This window comes from Aspergillus melleus (assembly GCF_016097325.1).
Source record: "Aspergillus melleus strain CBS 546.65 chromosome Unknown contig6, whole genome shotgun sequence".
Lineage (NCBI taxonomy): Eukaryota > Fungi > Ascomycota > Eurotiomycetes > Eurotiales > Aspergillaceae > Aspergillus > Aspergillus melleus.
In genome coordinates this window covers 977133-993224 of record NW_025763375.1, presented here as the reverse complement: position 1 = coordinate 993224, position 16092 = coordinate 977133, and the positions used below count along the sequence as shown (strand labels likewise).

Here is a 16092-nt window from a genome sequence, read left to right as displayed (position 1 = left end):
AGAATATGGGTTATAATCGGAATAGGGGACTCAAAGATAATCTTTCTCATCGGGTGTTTTGGGTCCTCTATTGCCTCGATAAGACGTCTTGCTTTGTGACGGGAAGAACATCCGTGAGTACAAGTATGAACAGCATGGACTTAAAACTGATATTGTCTAGAACATCATGGATTCTGATATCGGATGTCCAATTCCCTATGTTCCGGAATCCGTATTTGATGATTATGATTGGTTTCTCACGCATGCGCGTTATGCCCGACTTGTTTCCCGGATTTACAGCACTATATTTTCTCTCAGTGCGGCCGGGAATTCTTCAAGTTACTATTTAGATCGCATCCAGCATCTGCTCGAAGAGCTTGAATCGTGGAAAAACTCGATTCCTGAGTCCTATCGTCCCGGGGAGCCTCTCAAAGCCAGGTTGATGCCCGGACCGATGGCAGTGTCGGTTGCTCTGCATACACAATATTACTACTATAATGCTTTGATGACTTTATCACGGACGGCTCTCTACATTGGCCACGGCCCGAAAGAGATGGAGTTGCAATTGCACATGAAAAGGCTGTTCATAGATACGGCTTGTTCCATTTTGGAACTGACCAAATACATCGAGGTCGCATCATACACGTCGTTGTGGTGAGTTGATCTCGACACGCCTTTGCTTACCGCATGCTAAAAGATTAGGGTACTGGCGATCATGCCACTTTCAGCTCTGTTCATTCTTTTTGACGAAGCTGTTCACAACCCACTGCTTCCGCAGACCACCTCCTATCTATCTCTGTTAGACATTGGCATCGGGCACTTCAGTCGGCTGGATTATGCGAGTCAGGGAACCGTCCCCAGCTCCCTTTTGGCCGAGTTCGCTCACATCGCGCGTCAATATATACGCGAGTCACAAATAAAAGCGCATGGACGCGACCGACATCAGGAGATAGAAGAGGCGCAGAGAGGAGATAGTCAACACGTATTCTCCGATAGCCACGGTCAATTCGGTCAGACAAGTGTTCCTGGCGTTACGACTGTGGCGCCAAGAACAGGGCTACAGGTTGATGCAGATTCACTTCAAACGTCTATCAGCGGTGCCTTTCTGGGTTCTCAGCCCCTTGCACCGTCAACGGGCCCATTCAATCATACCCCTAGCTTCACCATGCAACAGTACAGCCGCCAAGCGCCAAATGAAAGTCAGACGAAGGATTCATCAAGAAAAGCGAGCGCCCCGCCGGATACTGAGAAACCGATGCTTGGAAGCAATGATTTTATGGGGAGTCAATATGGAGCTTCAGCCGCGACAATGGATAGCCTTACGGGCGCAATCGCTTCGGAAGAGTTCCAACTGCTCGGGATCGACGTCATGGATCTTTTTGACACGATGAATTTCCCGGTGGGCAACCCTTGATTCGGACTGACTCGTAACGGCTCAGCTGGAGGAACGCGCATTCAGTATCTTCAGTGTTAGTCCTGCGTCATTGTCTACATACTTGACTCTTAAAAATGTCTAATCATTTCTTCGTCGCTAAAGTCATCACTAATGGAATTTGAAATCCCACCTTACCATCCAACGCACTCTCCATCTCATCCCAAAGCCCCTTCATGTCGGACTCAGGAACACACGGCACCCATGTGGCCATGTACCCTTTAAACCAGTTAATGCCTTGCGAATCGCACCAATCTTCATCATCCTCCACCCACACGATCTCCTCTCCTTCACCAACCCTCCTCTCACCCACCCTCTCATCCATCTTGAACGCCTCTAGACTACCCCCGGAATTAACATAAACCCTCTGCACACGTTCCCACTCCTCCGGGGGAAACTCCAACCCCTCATACGCCATATTGACAACCCTAACCGCCCGATCCAACAGGTCCCCGACACACATCCTGCTTACCCACACCGCTCGAATCTCTTCCCAGACCCGCTGTGCGCGGTCATTCCCCATGATCCTCGGAAACGTATAATGCGAGAGAACCAATGTTCCCCCGACCTTCAACTCCCTGCCAGCCTCACCAATAACGGCGCGAGTATCCATCCAATGCACACTCTCACAGACAGACGCTAAATCCACCGTCCCGGAACCGAGCCAACTCCTCTCCCCTCGCTCTTGCAGAAATGTGAACTTATTCTCCGTCTCTGATACCCCGGGATGTCGATGGTATCTGAGCAACATCCTCCGCGCAATATCGATGTATCCATCGTTCGGATCGGAGGCCGTTACGTGCGCGAACCGTGAGGCGAGACTCGACGCCACGATCCCGCAGCCTGTGCCGATATCGTGCGCGTGGGTCCAGCTAGCTAGAGGCTTCGTGGCGTGGTAGGCATAGATGCGCGCGTAGAAGGAAGGTGGGTAGAGTGGTCTGTAGGCGAGGTAGTCGGTCCAGTTGGCGCCTTGGGAGGGGGAGAAGCCGAGTTCTGTTTGCTTTTCTTCGGGGGGCGTAGGGAGGGACATTTGAGATGCTTTTGGAGGGAGAGATTGATTAGGGCTTGGAATGCATTGTGTGTATGGATGTTTGGATAGATGGGTTGGAGAGGGTGGAGAGAGGAGTGTGATGGCGATGATTATTTGCACGGTAGATGAAGATATTAATAGAACCGGTCTTTCCCCGCCTTTTGTTTTGGACAATGAAATGTAACACGAAGGCTGAGGAGGTTGCACCTATTGGGCATCTTGGTAGTCCTGGATCCTGGACTTCCGACGAATAACGTGGCGATGGCGTCGGTAGCCGCCGTGGACACGAGGATGGGGGATATTAGGTAGCCACTCATGCATATTCGGCCCGTTTCATAAGGGATAGGTCTTGTCCGTTAGCTGGAGGTATCTTAGCTGATCAAAAATGTGCACGTTAGGTACTGTATGTGGTTGGGCTGAGATCTACTTCTACAGAAACGCGACCGCTATACACGATGCTGATGAACACAAGGTAGCATCCCGAGCACCTCGCTATCGTGGGTCCTAATATATCTCCAACTGCATATCGTCGAGCGCGACAGAACCCACGTTGGAGTTGGCATAGTGGCTTTCTCAGCAAACACAAACAGGCGATGAAAGCTATTGACATATAGAAGTACCCTGTCCGTGGATAGAATACAAAACGATATCCCCGATCACACTCAGATGGGATACTCGACGATGGTCAGCCTACGAATTTTATTAGCATTGGTCACGAAAGAGATGGCATACATGATCAAGGGATATCAGCAAAGAAAGGTGACAAGAAACCGAGCGATAAGATGATGATACTCCCAGAATATCTCAAGACGAATGCATCGGTCGCTCTTAGGCTAATCACCGACCAGGACCAAAAAGCCCTGCTGATCATACCTGGATAATAGCTCGACAGCCCTAATATGCCCCTCTTGATCATGTCAGTGTGACGGATCGACGTAGAAATGCAAAATTTGTGGCATTCTCCCATGTATATGCTGGTAGACCAACAGGTATTCTCTCGGTACTTGACAGGTAGCTTCTAGCATCCAAATACCTTTCAAGAAGTCATGTTGCATTATTCCAATGAGCTTGCCTAGCGTTTAACTTAGAGAAGTCGAGCGAATCATTCAAGTTCATTGCTCGGTCAGCAAGATCTGTAACTATTCATGGGATCTGATAAAAGCCCTGGGTGACACGTTATCAGGGCTAACTGCAGTAGACTAGAAGCTTCGCGTCATAATTAACATGTCTTTCGACTCGGAATCGCACTTGCCATGGAATTGGTGGCCTGGAAGTCTCATTAACTCGAGGAGTCTGTCGGTCTTTCGCCCCGTCGGTCTGCGCGCTTAAGCCCGGTATCTCCGACAGGCCGATATGTCCATGTCGGGACGCAGTTAGGGCTCTGGAAATAAGCCTGCACCGAATCCCTATTTGTAATCGTACATTTCGCTATATAAATAGCTGCATAAGATTTGTCGAAGTAGTAAGAAATATATCATTTAAGACTAAAGTGTCCATTCCTATCCTTGATCTCTCCAGCCACCATGACCCAGGAATACGCCAAAGACCAGCCCCAGGGCTTTACGAACCGCATCGAAAAAGTGGCGATCGTCGGAGTATGTTCTATTCTTAACCTGCAGTAATGGAGCTTTTCTAACAAAGTAACAGGCCGGCGGCCAAGTCGGGAAACACGTAACAGAGCACCTGCTCAAGACAGGAAAGCACATCGTGACTGCCATCACTCGGCCCAACAGCACCAACAAGCTCCCAGAGGGCGTCCAGATTGCACGGGTCGATTATAGCGGCGATGATGACTCTGCACTGGTGGAAGCCCTGCGCGGACAGCAAGTGCTGATAATCACAATGGCTGTCATGGCGCCCAGAGACACTACCAAAAAGCTAGTACGCGCAGCCGCAAAGGCCGGGGTGCCCTATGTCCAGCCAAATTGGTTTGGACACGACTCGCAGAACCCGAAACTCCTAGAGGAGAGCCTTCTCAGCCATCATGACAACTGCGCCGAAATTGAGAGACTTGGAGTGAGCTCGTACCTGCTCCTGAACTGCAACTTCTGGTACGAGTTCAGCCTGGGAGGCGGGCCCGATCGATACGGATTCGATTTCCAGAACCGTTCGCTGATCCTGTTTGATGGTGGAAATACTCTCCTTAATACAAGCACATGGCCCCAGTGCGGTCGGGCGTTAGCTAGCTTGTTGAGTCTCAAGGAACTCCCCGATGACGAGACGGATAAGTCGCCTACTTTGTCCCAATTCCGCAACGGCCCTGTCTACATCTCGAGCTTCCGAGTCAGCCAGCGCGACATGTTCGAGAGTGTCAAGCGCGTGACTGGCACCACGGATGCCGACTGGAAGATCACGCACGAGTCATCTGAAGAGCGATGGAAGGAAGCTCATGCTGCGGTGATGCAGGGTAACTTTGCCGGGTTTGCGAAGCAGTTGTATAGTCGGATGTTCTTTCCCAATGGCGATGCAGATCTGGAATCGAAGTACGAGCTGCACAACAAGGTCCTTGGATTACCGGTTGAGGATCTGGATGAGTATACTGCGATTGGGGTTCGTATCGGAGAGAATCAGGAGGTTCCAGTGTATCATTGAGAGAGACTACGTTGTTCGTGTTCAACCGACAGTATATTAGGTTGAGCTTATAATGCACATGATATTAGTAACATTTGAGTTCACGCCTTTTAGGATTATGATATCACGTAGCAAGGGACAATTCCCAAAGGCTGCAGTCGCTGCAGTATAGACGGGGGGCCGGGGCCGGGGAAACGAGAAATGCCTGACAGAGTCCATCTGGGATTGGACATCATAATTTTACTCTAGAATATTCGCCGTATTACACAAAAAAAGTAGCATTATCATACAGTCTTGCACTCTATTACTAAAGATCAATTTAACCGACACAAAGCTAAAGACCCACGGCTCAATCGACGCATCCCTGATCGCCAGGAGCTTAAAAACGCCCAAAAAAGTTACCATGTTAACTTGTGAATAAACAAGTATTCTTCCCACGTTTCCTGCCATCGGCGCCACCGATCAAAATTTCTGCACTCCTCACAGACCCTCTCCCCACGCAAACGGATTCAGATAATACTCTCCAATATAATTATGTACCACGTCCCACCCAGCGTAAGCCAAAGTTCCAGTGGTAGGAGTAACGAGAATATTCCGCAAACACTGAATCACCGGCTCCCTTGCCCAAGTCTGGTATGTTGCATGCAAGAGAACGCTCACCAGTGCCACTCTCGCCGCAATAAATAGTTGCGCAACAACTGCCTGGGACTCGATTGGCAGGCGACGCGATAAGAGATAGTGGAGCAAGCTAACTCTGTACTCTCGCTGTTTGTCCGCAGGGAAGTTATGCTCCATAAAACCGTCCATGAACGTGCGAGGCGATGAACGGCGCAGGAAAGAGATCGTATTTTGCAGTACAGCTCTCTCTAAACCTTGGGATGATTGGAGAGGCTCGATCTTAGTAATCTCCGCATTTACGGTCTGTCCGGCGGTGGCAAGGACTTTATCCAAGAGGGAATTGTCGGAGACCGATAGACGGCGCGATTCTTGGTCCGAATCTGTCGGAGATGCTGTGGACTCCACACTGAAGGCAGTTTTGGGGTCTGGCTGTTCAAAGAACGAGGTGTAAAAGCGGAAAGATAACGGCTGGATAGTCAGGGTTTGGGGAGGATCGGAGGTTTCCGATACTGCTGCATTGAAAACGATCGGTTCAAAGTGAAGAGAGGTTGGAGGCATATATTTGATTGACAAAGGAAATGTGCAGTTAGTTGCGAGTTGTGATAGGTACTCCCGGAAGAATTGCTCCAATGTACTGCCAACGTCGATTATTAGCCCCATGGTACATTCAGCGAGATAAGAAAAGCCACTAACCGTTCGACCTTGGTTGGTTTACGCGGATTACCGCCAGATCGGACTTCGGGTCTATGAAGATATTTCAGCTTTCCCCGGAAGCGGATCTTAAGGGCCTCTTTGATAATGCGAGGAGCAGATAGTGCCCCGACGTGAGTCCACCGAGCAATAAAGCCGGCGATTTCACGTCCGCTAGCAGATATCGGATCGACCGGGTCACCCCAGGAAGAAAGCCGACTTGTAACCTTGACTTGACCTTCAGGAGTATTTGAACTCAGGTTGGATTGCAGAGCAGGGCCTGCAAGAGGGTCTATGTATTTCGCAGTCAAATCCCCTCCTACCTTCTCAAAGGGGGAGCCGAATATAAGTTTCTCCCAGGACCCTTTGTAGTGCTTGCTTTTGGGTGCAGGAGAAAGGAACCGAATAGGAACATGCTGTTCCTGGTTCTTTATCAAGGCTCTTGCTTCCTTGGGCGCGTTCACCGGGTCGTCGACAGTGAGATCATCACCTGTCACGCGGTAAAAAAAGTTCCGTTTTTCGAAGAAAGAGTTATTGATCTCCATGATCATTGCAGTGAGCTCCCGTTCCGAGTTGTAGAGATACCAGTAGCAGATTGCGCTTTTCTGAAAGCACAGGAATCGAGGGACGCTAATGAGGTATGCATATGGGAACTCCTGTGGGTTTTCACCCTGAGTGTGACGGATAATTAGATATTGGACCACACAAAGAGATGAGGCTCGCACTCACCTCGGATTCCAGGAACATATGCAGCTTCTCCTCCAAGGAAAGATTACCGCTCCCCCAGTTGAGGTAGTAACCCGGATCAATGGTGAACCAGCATTTTTCCCTCTGACTTTCCGAAGCCGGGACAGCGTCTATAGAAAGAAGATTCCCTATGCGGCCCCGAAGACCAACAGGTACGCCAACCATGAAGTAATCGTACCAGTAGTTGTATCTCTCAGTTGCGGGAAATCTGCGTGCATGGGATAGTCGGGCAGGGAAGAGGAGTGGCTGCCCTAGGAATTCTTTCTTTCCATTAGGGTCAAGCACAATCAAACGGCGCCATAAATAGGCCGCGACGAGCAGTTTCAAAATAAGGCACGCAATGCCAACAATGACACTCAATCCAGAGAGGAGGAGAAAATGCTTCCAGTCTAGTTGGAGGTTTGCCAACAACAAGGTAGCTGAAAGAAACAAGAGATAGGAGATTGTCTTCCAAGGCATTATGGACACTTGTACCGCGGGCTTGAGAGCTATGATTGGAACGAGTCCGGAAGTTGTGTTCTAGAAGACACGGAGGAGCCTGGAGGGCTTCATATAGTGACATTCGGTCATATCGCAATCATTAGATCATGCTCGATCGAACTTCCATTCAAGACTTTGCCCTGCTGCCCAGAACTCACCTTGCGTGCTCAACCAACGAGCGCTTCACACTGGGATGATCTCCATATTCGCGCACCCCGAATAGACAGAGCACTCTAGCCCCCCATGAGTGGGTCTCATTTGAAGGGCGGCCTGCGAGCAACAAATGGAGGTGCTGGTATGCCTGTTCGAGATTGAAGCATTTAGAGAATGTAGAAGGGATCAGCACGAGCTGACGCGAGCTCCGACGACAGATGCTAGGCCTGTAAGGGAAAGGCAAAAGAGTCTTTCTGGAAACTTTGAGTATCTCCTCGGGAACGACAGAGTTAACCTGGATGATTGGCAATCCAGTAGCGGTTCGTGTGGGTATATTCTTGAACGGTGTATCTCGCTGATATCCGATATCGTGATCGCTCAGTGACAGGTGGACCTGGTGGGGAATGTACACTATTCAATTCGAACCACGGTAGATGTTTCCTAGGAAAGGCACATGCAGGAAATGTCATCCTGACATTAGACAGCTGTCACTGGCAACAAATGACATCTATGGCTTTCTTGCTACATCCACAGTTTCTCTTGGATCTCATTACTCAGCGCTGGCAGCCGCCACACCCTCACATTTACCAGTCTTTCACGAGGCACATCTGTTGTCGATACCTTCCCTATACATCTTCTGACACTCTATCATATCATAAAAGTTGATAGGTTGAACAAACTTCCGTTTCTTTGCAGCTACAAATGCCTCTCGTTTAACATACATCGATGGTCACCGCGTAATTAGGCTTCATGTGCATATGTTTCTTCTTTCGGCCAATCGTGCAGAATCCCAACTATTCAAACAAAGAACACTCATTATAGATGCGACTGCCAACCAGAATGATGTGCGGCAGTAGGGTCTGTGATACGTTGCACGGGCAAAATAGCCATCTCGCTCTCTCCGATCGATTAAGTTTCACTCCTAAGCTAGTAATAGAGTCTAGCAATAGTTTATTGCCGTCCAAACATAACTCTTATTCGTGGCCTATTCCTAAGCTAATCGCCTTTCGAGGACCTCTGGTCATTTTACCTTCTCGCCAAAGACATGTGCGTGCAAGACTCTGTTTTCCTCCTGACTTCATATCGGAATCATCTCCACCCTGTTCTCCATTCCAGCGTCCAACTGGAATAGAATTTCTACCCTGCCACATTCTAAGATTCCGACAGTGGAGAACTTGTGATACACATTTGGCCTATTCAGGTAATAGTCTAGACACAACGTCGGAGACGAACGTCAGAAGGTTGTCCGATGTCCAACCAAATCAGCGATTTCTACCCTATCTTTACACTAGGCACTATAGAATTAATCGCATACTCCATCCCTTCGAAGAAGACAAAGATTCAGGATTGCCACACTCAATGCATTTTTGGCTCAATCGGCATATGAATAGTGGCGAGCTGAGGCAAGGAAAGACCGAGGGATTTTATGGTCCTTCATATGGTCGATGCATGTGTTTGCATCTTATTAGGTGAACTGAGAGATATAAACCCCATGCAGGCTCAAGTGGCTCGAAAGACCATGAGACTATCTCCCTTCAAATGAGTGAACTGTTATGACCCATTAAAGACGGGCAACCATCAATCATGACTGATTTGAAGACCCTCCCTCCTAAGAAAGTCATCATCGTGGGTGCCGGCTTCTCGGGCTTGGCCATGGCATGCCAGCTGAAGCAGAACCTACGATGTAACGACTTTGTTGTGTACGATCGAGGGTCAGGATTTGGTGGAACCTGGCGTGCAAACACCTGTATGACTTAATGCTTTGCTTATCATGTATTCTTCGAGCTGGGGCTAACGAAACAATACAAAGACCCTGGGTGTGGTGTTGATATCCCAGCCGTGTTCTACAGCCTTTCCTTCGCGCCCAATCCTGGCTTCACCAACCTCTTCCCCAAGCAGAGCGAGGTGCTGAAGTATATCGATGGCGTGGCCTCGCGGCTGAAGGTCTCTCGACACATGGTGGGACATACTGATTGGATTGGAGGCCACTGGAACGAAAGCACCAAAACCTGGTCTGTCAAACTAAGAGACCTCAATACAGGCCAGGTGTATGCACAGACCTGTAGCGTATTGATCTCCGCTGTTGGGGCCTTGACAAATCCGATGCCTTTCAATGCACCGGGGAAAGACAAGTTTGCCGGAGATATCATCCACACGGCAAGATGGGACCACAGTGTCTCCCTCCGCGACAAGAATGTTATTGTCATTGGGAATGGCGGTATGTCTTATCTTCACCTTCCATTACATCATCAGCTAACATCATCCCTAGCCTCGGCCACACAGGTAATACCTGCCGTAGCAGAAGAAGCTCGCTCGATCACTCAAATTATGCGGGTAAGTTCTCGGGCACTGGACGCCTGACTGCTCAGGGCTGATAGATTGTCGATAGTCACCACAATACTTTCTACCCGGTGGTGATAACACCGATATTACTCCGCTGTGGCAGATGGCGTTTCGATATATTCCAGGTATCCTATTTATGTTGAGGCTTTTGACCTTTTTGTACTTGGAAACATCGACTCCACAGTTCAACCTTACGGACAATGGTGCAAAGATGAGAAAACAAACATCAGATATAAGCTCGTCTTATATCAAAGAAAATGCACCCGGTAGGCACACTCGAATCGGCGCAGTCAGTCATCAAACGCATCTAACGTTGGGGTTACAACAACAGCAAAGTATTGGCACTTATTGATGCCCAAGGCTGAAGTCGGATGCAAGGTACGCTCCTGATAGTGGCCATTATAGATCTAACAATACTAATGTTATAACCACAGCGAAGAGTCTTTGACCATACTGGCTACGTGCCCAGTCTGCAGCGGGACAACGTTCATCTGACCAATGATCCTGTTGAGCGCCTTGAAGAAGATTCTGTTTCAACAAAATCGGGCACGAAATACCCCGCCGATGTCATAGTATGAGCCAGCACCCATACATTCCAAACTCCCCTACCCAAACCATGTTATCTAACATTTTATAAAACAGGTTCTAGCCAACGGTTTCTCCTTGACGCATCACGACGCCCAGCTGCAAGGTCGGCACGGACGCAGCCGGACCGAACATTGGAACGATATGGGCTACATAGAAGCATTCAACACCGTCGGCATGTCGGGTTTCCCTAACTTCTTCTATATCTTGGGCCCTAATTCTGGACGTGGGCATACTTCTGCCGTACACTCTATAGAGAGGTAACCTCCCCATTCAGATAAGAGATAACAAAGATTCCAGTCAAGCTAACAAACAACCAAAGCTACGCCGTTCTCATCACTCGGGTAATCAAACCCATCATCTCTGGGTCAGCACTCTGTGTAGAACCAAAGCTGGACAGCGAGAGATCCTACAACGAAAAGCTCCACCGTGCGTTGTCAAAAACCGTATTCACGGATTCCTGCAATAGTGTGAGACAATCCTCATGCCCCTCAATAAACACTCTTTTATCGGAGGATAATGCTAACAAACCCAAAGTGGTACATTGACAACAAAACGGGTCGCAACTGGGTGGTCTATCCCTGGAGTTCATTCTACATGTGGTGGACAACCCAAATAGCAGGATTAGAGGACTGGTCTTATGAGGTCAGTCTCCCCTCGGGTATTGATTTGGTTACACATCTGCATTGTGCTAGCGAAACCTGTTTGCTAACTCAAAGTTATAGTTCTCCACGAAACCAAAGGGAAGAGACTCTGCCTTCATCATGCTCATTGCTGCTTTGGTGCTGCTGCTGGCTTTCGGCTTGTGGTTGTACGGACTTCAACCGCTGGCTGTTACCAGACTGGATCCGGACGAGTGGATCACACAGATTCCTACTTACATGTCATTTGGGTCGTTATATGCGAAGGTCATATAAGATGACAGACTACTGGGTTTTCTGGGTTATTCTTTTGGGTCATCCTTGGCGAAATCGCAGGTCATAATGGTATCGCAAGGAAATTTGAACTGGGACACGATATTTTGCGAAAACAATAAGGAGGTTGGGGGCAATAAAAACAGAGACAGAATTGTCAACTAGAGGAGGAACATAATATGCTAGAACAAAGAAAAGAAACAGTTCCATCTATCTATAATGCTGCTGCATTTGGACATAAGTTCCCAACTAGCTTGGCTCGTCTATGTGTTATTCACGTTTCAGGTACCGTGGTCTAAATATTAATAGAGCCAGCTATACCTTGGGGAAATGGACAAGAATCAATCCGTAGGCAATTGCATCCCAATTGTGGAAGGTTATTGTGGGTCCGATCGTGAGAAATAGGCATATATATATTTGTTCAAAATCTCGGGTTCATTGAAGTCTGCTAAATCTTTTTAGAGCTAAGACGACGGTCATAATAAGTACGAAGCACATATAATGTGAAAAAATATCCAATAGCCCCAGGCATGTTTTTGGATTCTTGAACGTCTAACATTGCATTTAGACTTGTGAGTGCAGTGTCACAACATAGCATTTGGCGAAGGCACCAATGATGGGCAGCAGTGACCCGTTAATGAAGAAGAGAAAGATAACGTTTCTCAAACAGTAAGGCGATAGATCAGGTTACCTTCATTGGTATTTGCCACAATAAAGATCGAATATATGAGACTATCTATAGTTAAGAAGCAGAGGAAAATCACAACATAGGACATCGCTTAGTTCATTCTCGCTTGCCGTGCAAAACATGGTCAAAAAGCAGAGGAGATATATCATGTCTGTGTTAGCAAGACGCAAGAGTTGTTCTTCGTATTTATAAGCATCTCTTGGCTGTCAATAATGGATGCCAATGGACGCATTTAGTAATGGAGACTTTCAATGCGATTGGGTTCAGATCTGGCGGTCAATCAGACGGTCGCTCATCACTCGCACCGATAGAGTAGGTTTAGTCCAAGCGAAGGGTTCCGTCACGGTGCTCAGCCTTGTCGAGAGCATCCGTGACGCGAGAACCGTCGCCCTCGTAAAGAACGGAGTCGTAAACAGTGGCTCCCACGATGCAGCCAACAATCGGGGCGAAGATCGGCACCACGAAGTAGTAGTTGGCTGAGCTGAAAACCTCTCTTCCATACACGATGGCAGAGAAAAGTCTGGGACCCAAATCCCTAGCGGGGTTGATAGCCTGAATATAATCAGCTTCACGGAATCTCCGATCAGTGTTATCTGAAGCGCATCACTTACGTAGCCAGTCTGCCAGCCCAAGGCGGCACCGATGGCGGTCATGAGCAAGAACACAGAAACCTGCTGGGACTGGAACCGAACGCCATTCGCGGGATCCGAGATACTCAGGGACCCGAACATCAGGACCGCAGCACCGATCCATTCCGAGAATGCAGCCTCCCAGTTCGAGGAATAATGGGCGGCCGGATAAGTCGAGAAGATACCGGCAGAGTGGTGACCAGTGGGACTCAGGATCGATCCTCCAGGGATAGTATACTCAGGATCCCAAGCTTCAATGGCGGAACGATAATTGATGTAAACCAAGGCGGCACCGACAAAGCCCCCTAGGACCTGGGCGAAGATTTTACCCGGCAGCTTTTTCCATTGACCGGGCGTGGGACGAACAAGGGCCAGACAGATGGTGACAGCAGGATTGATGGTCGGACTGGGATCGGAAAGGTAACCGGAAATACAGACGGCTGCGGCCCAAGCGATGTTGATCGATAGCCAGGTGCCATATTGATAATCGGACAGGAGACACTGGGCGACCACACCATCTCCGATCACGATCAGGAGGGCTGTGCCGAGAAACTCGGCAATGTATGGTTTCAAGTCTCTCCTTGAGAGACCAAATTTGTGAACAAACGACATAATTCCCCGGTTCCGGCGAGAGAAAGGCGTGCGAAGGGGGTGTGTACAATTGTTGACAGGAGGTGGGAGATAAGATCACAACATTCCCGCTCACCGCCTCGGGCTTGGCGCATGCTGACTCAACTCTTAAGGTGTGGCTGAGCGCCACTCCGCTGTGGGGCTTCCGGCTTACCGAATTGGGTAGTCCGTGGCTTCGCTACACAATATCGCATTGAGTGAGTAGACACAGATACGAAAGCGACAGAAAGGATATTATAACTCTGTCATCTTTTGAATCAGGAATGAGGATTGGGGATGTCACCTCACCAATTAGGGAACGCGGCTCGGAGAGGAGATCATCCGGGTTAGTAGCGAAATTCGCCCTCCTAGATGGATTATGATGCCTGAAGAATTGGCTCGAGCTGCACCCGTCTCCGTAGGAGGATATCCTCAGAGCTGTCGTTTCAATCGCAGAGTTGCGGAGTAGTAATATTCAACAATCCCTCCGTTAAAACAAATCGTGAAGCCTCAGTGCTGGAAACGATAGATTACTAGTCGTCGGGGCGAAGTTATGGCGACTGCTGTAGATTGCATGCCCTCAACGTGCCACAGGTTTCAAGCTTTGATTCTTCATAGCCTTCATGCAGAGGAAACGTTGTCTAGTCGCTAATGTTCTTCTCTACCGACTAGCTTATATTGTATCCACAATTCACCTAATGATTTGACTCGAATTAATTCAAGTAACGGCGCTGTTCTAAATGCTGGTTTTGCCGTTCTTACTGATACCTCGTGTCTTTGGCATATCGCCTCGAGAAATTATTTCTATAACTACAGTTACAACAAAGTGGCCATATGTGAGCACGATCCAAACACCTATTATGTCTATTGATGCAAACCTCGATGACCCGGACCAAGATCTAATTCTAGGGGCACTTGACCATGGCTTGCCGTCATCATGGGTTTGCACCTTTCGTAAGGATCACCGGAAGCACCTGGGTACCAGATAGCTGGTCTCCGATATCAGACCAATCAACTCTTCATATTGTCGTCTTCTCGCGCTGGGCCCGAGGATTGCCATAGAAATCAGAAATCCCGTGTGAACTCCAGGACTTTTCCCGGCCACTTCCTGTTAAATGATATCAATACTGCGGATAAACCCTTTGATCTGGAAAATACCACGGATTTCGTCTTGAAGCGGGAAGGTCTTATCATAGATCGGCTCTTCCCTTGATTATGCAAGTCAACTTTACTCCTATAATCCAACATCCAGCCTCTCCATAAAAGCAACCTCCACTCGATGAGAAAATGATCTGTGCCTCTCCAAGAACGCCACTATCCTTGGGTCAAGAGCGAAGTTCTTCGGACTTGAGACAGTGCACTCTCACAGAGGCTCGAAGTTACGCAGATATTCCCAGCTTGTTGTCGAGCAACCAGAGGAACACCAGTATACTCTGTGATATCCTTGGATAAATAAAGCCGTGAGAATGAGTCGTGAGCGAGTGCCCCCTCGAAGCTTTCACGCCAACACGCAGTATGTATGGAATGAGCATGTGCATATGACAGGTCGCTCCAGGAGCCGCGACATTGTCTATCGGTACATGTTTGTGCGCATTCAAACGGGAAACTACGATACTCTGGAACTTCTTCGCATAATGATTCGAGCCATTGACCAAAGAACCGCCATGATAACCCACCGGGCAGACTGGCCATGGTATGGCGAAATATACTGGATCTGCGCATTCTACCACCAGAGACCGGTGATGGGAATATCAATGAAATCTATGCCAGGTTTCGCGAGGAGATGTACGATACCTACAGGGCATGGCAGACAACAGGCTACGGCTACAATGCAGGCCCACCCCGGCACTTCCAGCCCCAGCGCCGGCACCAAAACCATGGACAGGGTTACATTCAGCCCTACCAGGGCGTGTATCAAGCACAACGTCCAAGTCGGGGGTATCAAGCGTATCAGCATGACGAAATGTTTCGCCACGATCCTCGATCAGGGGGCAGGTATCCGCGTGGGCATGGTCGTGACCGTTATTAGGTCTATGAACTGGGCCAATTTATAATGGGAAGAGCCTCAAGGCAAGAGAAAAGTTGTGAAAGAAGCTATCACTCAGCGGCCAATACAGTTTAACATAACGTCGCTTTATCTATAAGAGTGCAACTGTAAATTCTTCTACATGAACCAATCACATCACAGATCATAGAGAGAATAGTTGACGAGAAAGCTAAGTCGTTATATCTTTTCAAAAAGCCATTTTGCCGGCAGCCCTCTCATAGTATGGGAGTTGACTTGGGTGATGGAAAGAGTCGCCGGTCTTCACTCTCCCCGTAAGTGTATCATTCAGATATCTCATCCTCTACAATACTTTATCTCGTTATGAAGGGTCATGAAGTTTAAACCACAGATACGATCCAATTGTTTCGTAGACATAAATACATGGAATTGCATTCGCTCCGAAACTCATAGATGATATGAAAAAGGTGCCTCGCCTTGCAGTATAGCACGAGGGGCTAACTGTGTCGATTACTACTTGGATTTGAATGATAAGTGGAAATAGAAGGCTTAAACCTGCCCTTAAAAGCAGGTATCATTTCTTCGTGTCTAATCTCTGCTCTGGGGTTCGCTAATACTA

General features: G+C 48.5%; 7 protein-coding genes across 7 annotated transcripts; 4 read left to right on the top strand and 3 right to left on the bottom strand.

The window, feature by feature from the left end:
* Window positions 1-166: 166 nt before the first annotated feature.
* LDX57_010109 (fungal specific transcription factor domain-containing protein) lies at window positions 167-1393 on the top strand (the record flags this gene model as incomplete). Its single annotated transcript, XM_046091855.1, has 2 exons — window positions 167-633; window positions 682-1393. 2 exons carry the CDS (start codon window positions 167-169, stop codon window positions 1391-1393), a joined length of 1179 nt encoding a protein of 392 aa, XP_045947832.1.
* Window positions 1394-1496: 103 nt separating this feature from the next.
* TMT1 (class I SAM-dependent methyltransferase) lies at window positions 1497-2441 on the bottom strand (the record flags this gene model as incomplete). The annotated part of the gene is made up of 1 exon (XM_046091854.1): window positions 1497-2441. The coding sequence occupies one exon, from the start codon at window positions 2439-2441 to the stop codon at window positions 1497-1499; it is 945 nt and encodes a 314-aa protein (XP_045947831.1).
* Window positions 2442-4283: 1842 nt separating this feature from the next.
* Window positions 4284-5033, top strand: LDX57_010107 (uncharacterized protein; the record flags this gene model as incomplete). Its single annotated transcript, XM_046091853.1, has 1 exon — window positions 4284-5033. One exon carries the CDS (start codon window positions 4284-4286, stop codon window positions 5031-5033), a length of 750 nt encoding a protein of 249 aa, XP_045947830.1.
* A 459-nt stretch (window positions 5034-5492) lies between these two features.
* On the bottom strand, window positions 5493-7232 carry LDX57_010106 (uncharacterized protein; the record flags this gene model as incomplete). The annotated part of the gene is made up of 3 exons (XM_046091852.1): window positions 5493-6264; window positions 6324-6991; window positions 7050-7232. 3 exons carry the CDS (start codon window positions 7230-7232, stop codon window positions 5493-5495), a joined length of 1623 nt encoding a protein of 540 aa, XP_045947829.1.
* A 2052-nt stretch (window positions 7233-9284) lies between these two features.
* Window positions 9285-11545, top strand: LDX57_010105 (flavin-containing monooxygenase; the record flags this gene model as incomplete). Its single annotated transcript, XM_046091851.1, has 10 exons — window positions 9285-9447; window positions 9511-9918; window positions 9970-10034; window positions 10090-10309; window positions 10375-10421; window positions 10478-10615; window positions 10686-10888; window positions 10951-11098; window positions 11166-11273; window positions 11354-11545. The coding sequence occupies 10 exons, from the start codon at window positions 9285-9287 to the stop codon at window positions 11543-11545; spliced, it is 1692 nt and encodes a 563-aa protein (XP_045947828.1).
* A 519-nt stretch (window positions 11546-12064) lies between these two features.
* LDX57_010104 (uncharacterized protein) lies at window positions 12065-13520 on the bottom strand. Its single transcript, XM_046091850.1, has 2 exons — window positions 12842-13520; window positions 12065-12782 (listed from the first exon to the last, which is right to left on the bottom strand). Exons 1-2 carry the CDS (start codon window positions 13469-13471, stop codon window positions 12549-12551), a joined length of 864 nt encoding a protein of 287 aa, XP_045947827.1. The 5' UTR covers window positions 13472-13520; the 3' UTR covers window positions 12065-12548.
* Window positions 13521-14934: 1414 nt separating this feature from the next.
* On the top strand, window positions 14935-15522 carry LDX57_010103 (uncharacterized protein; the record flags this gene model as incomplete). The annotated part of the gene is made up of 1 exon (XM_046091849.1): window positions 14935-15522. The coding sequence occupies one exon, from the start codon at window positions 14935-14937 to the stop codon at window positions 15520-15522; it is 588 nt and encodes a 195-aa protein (XP_045947826.1).
* Window positions 15523-16092: the final 570 nt, after the last annotated feature.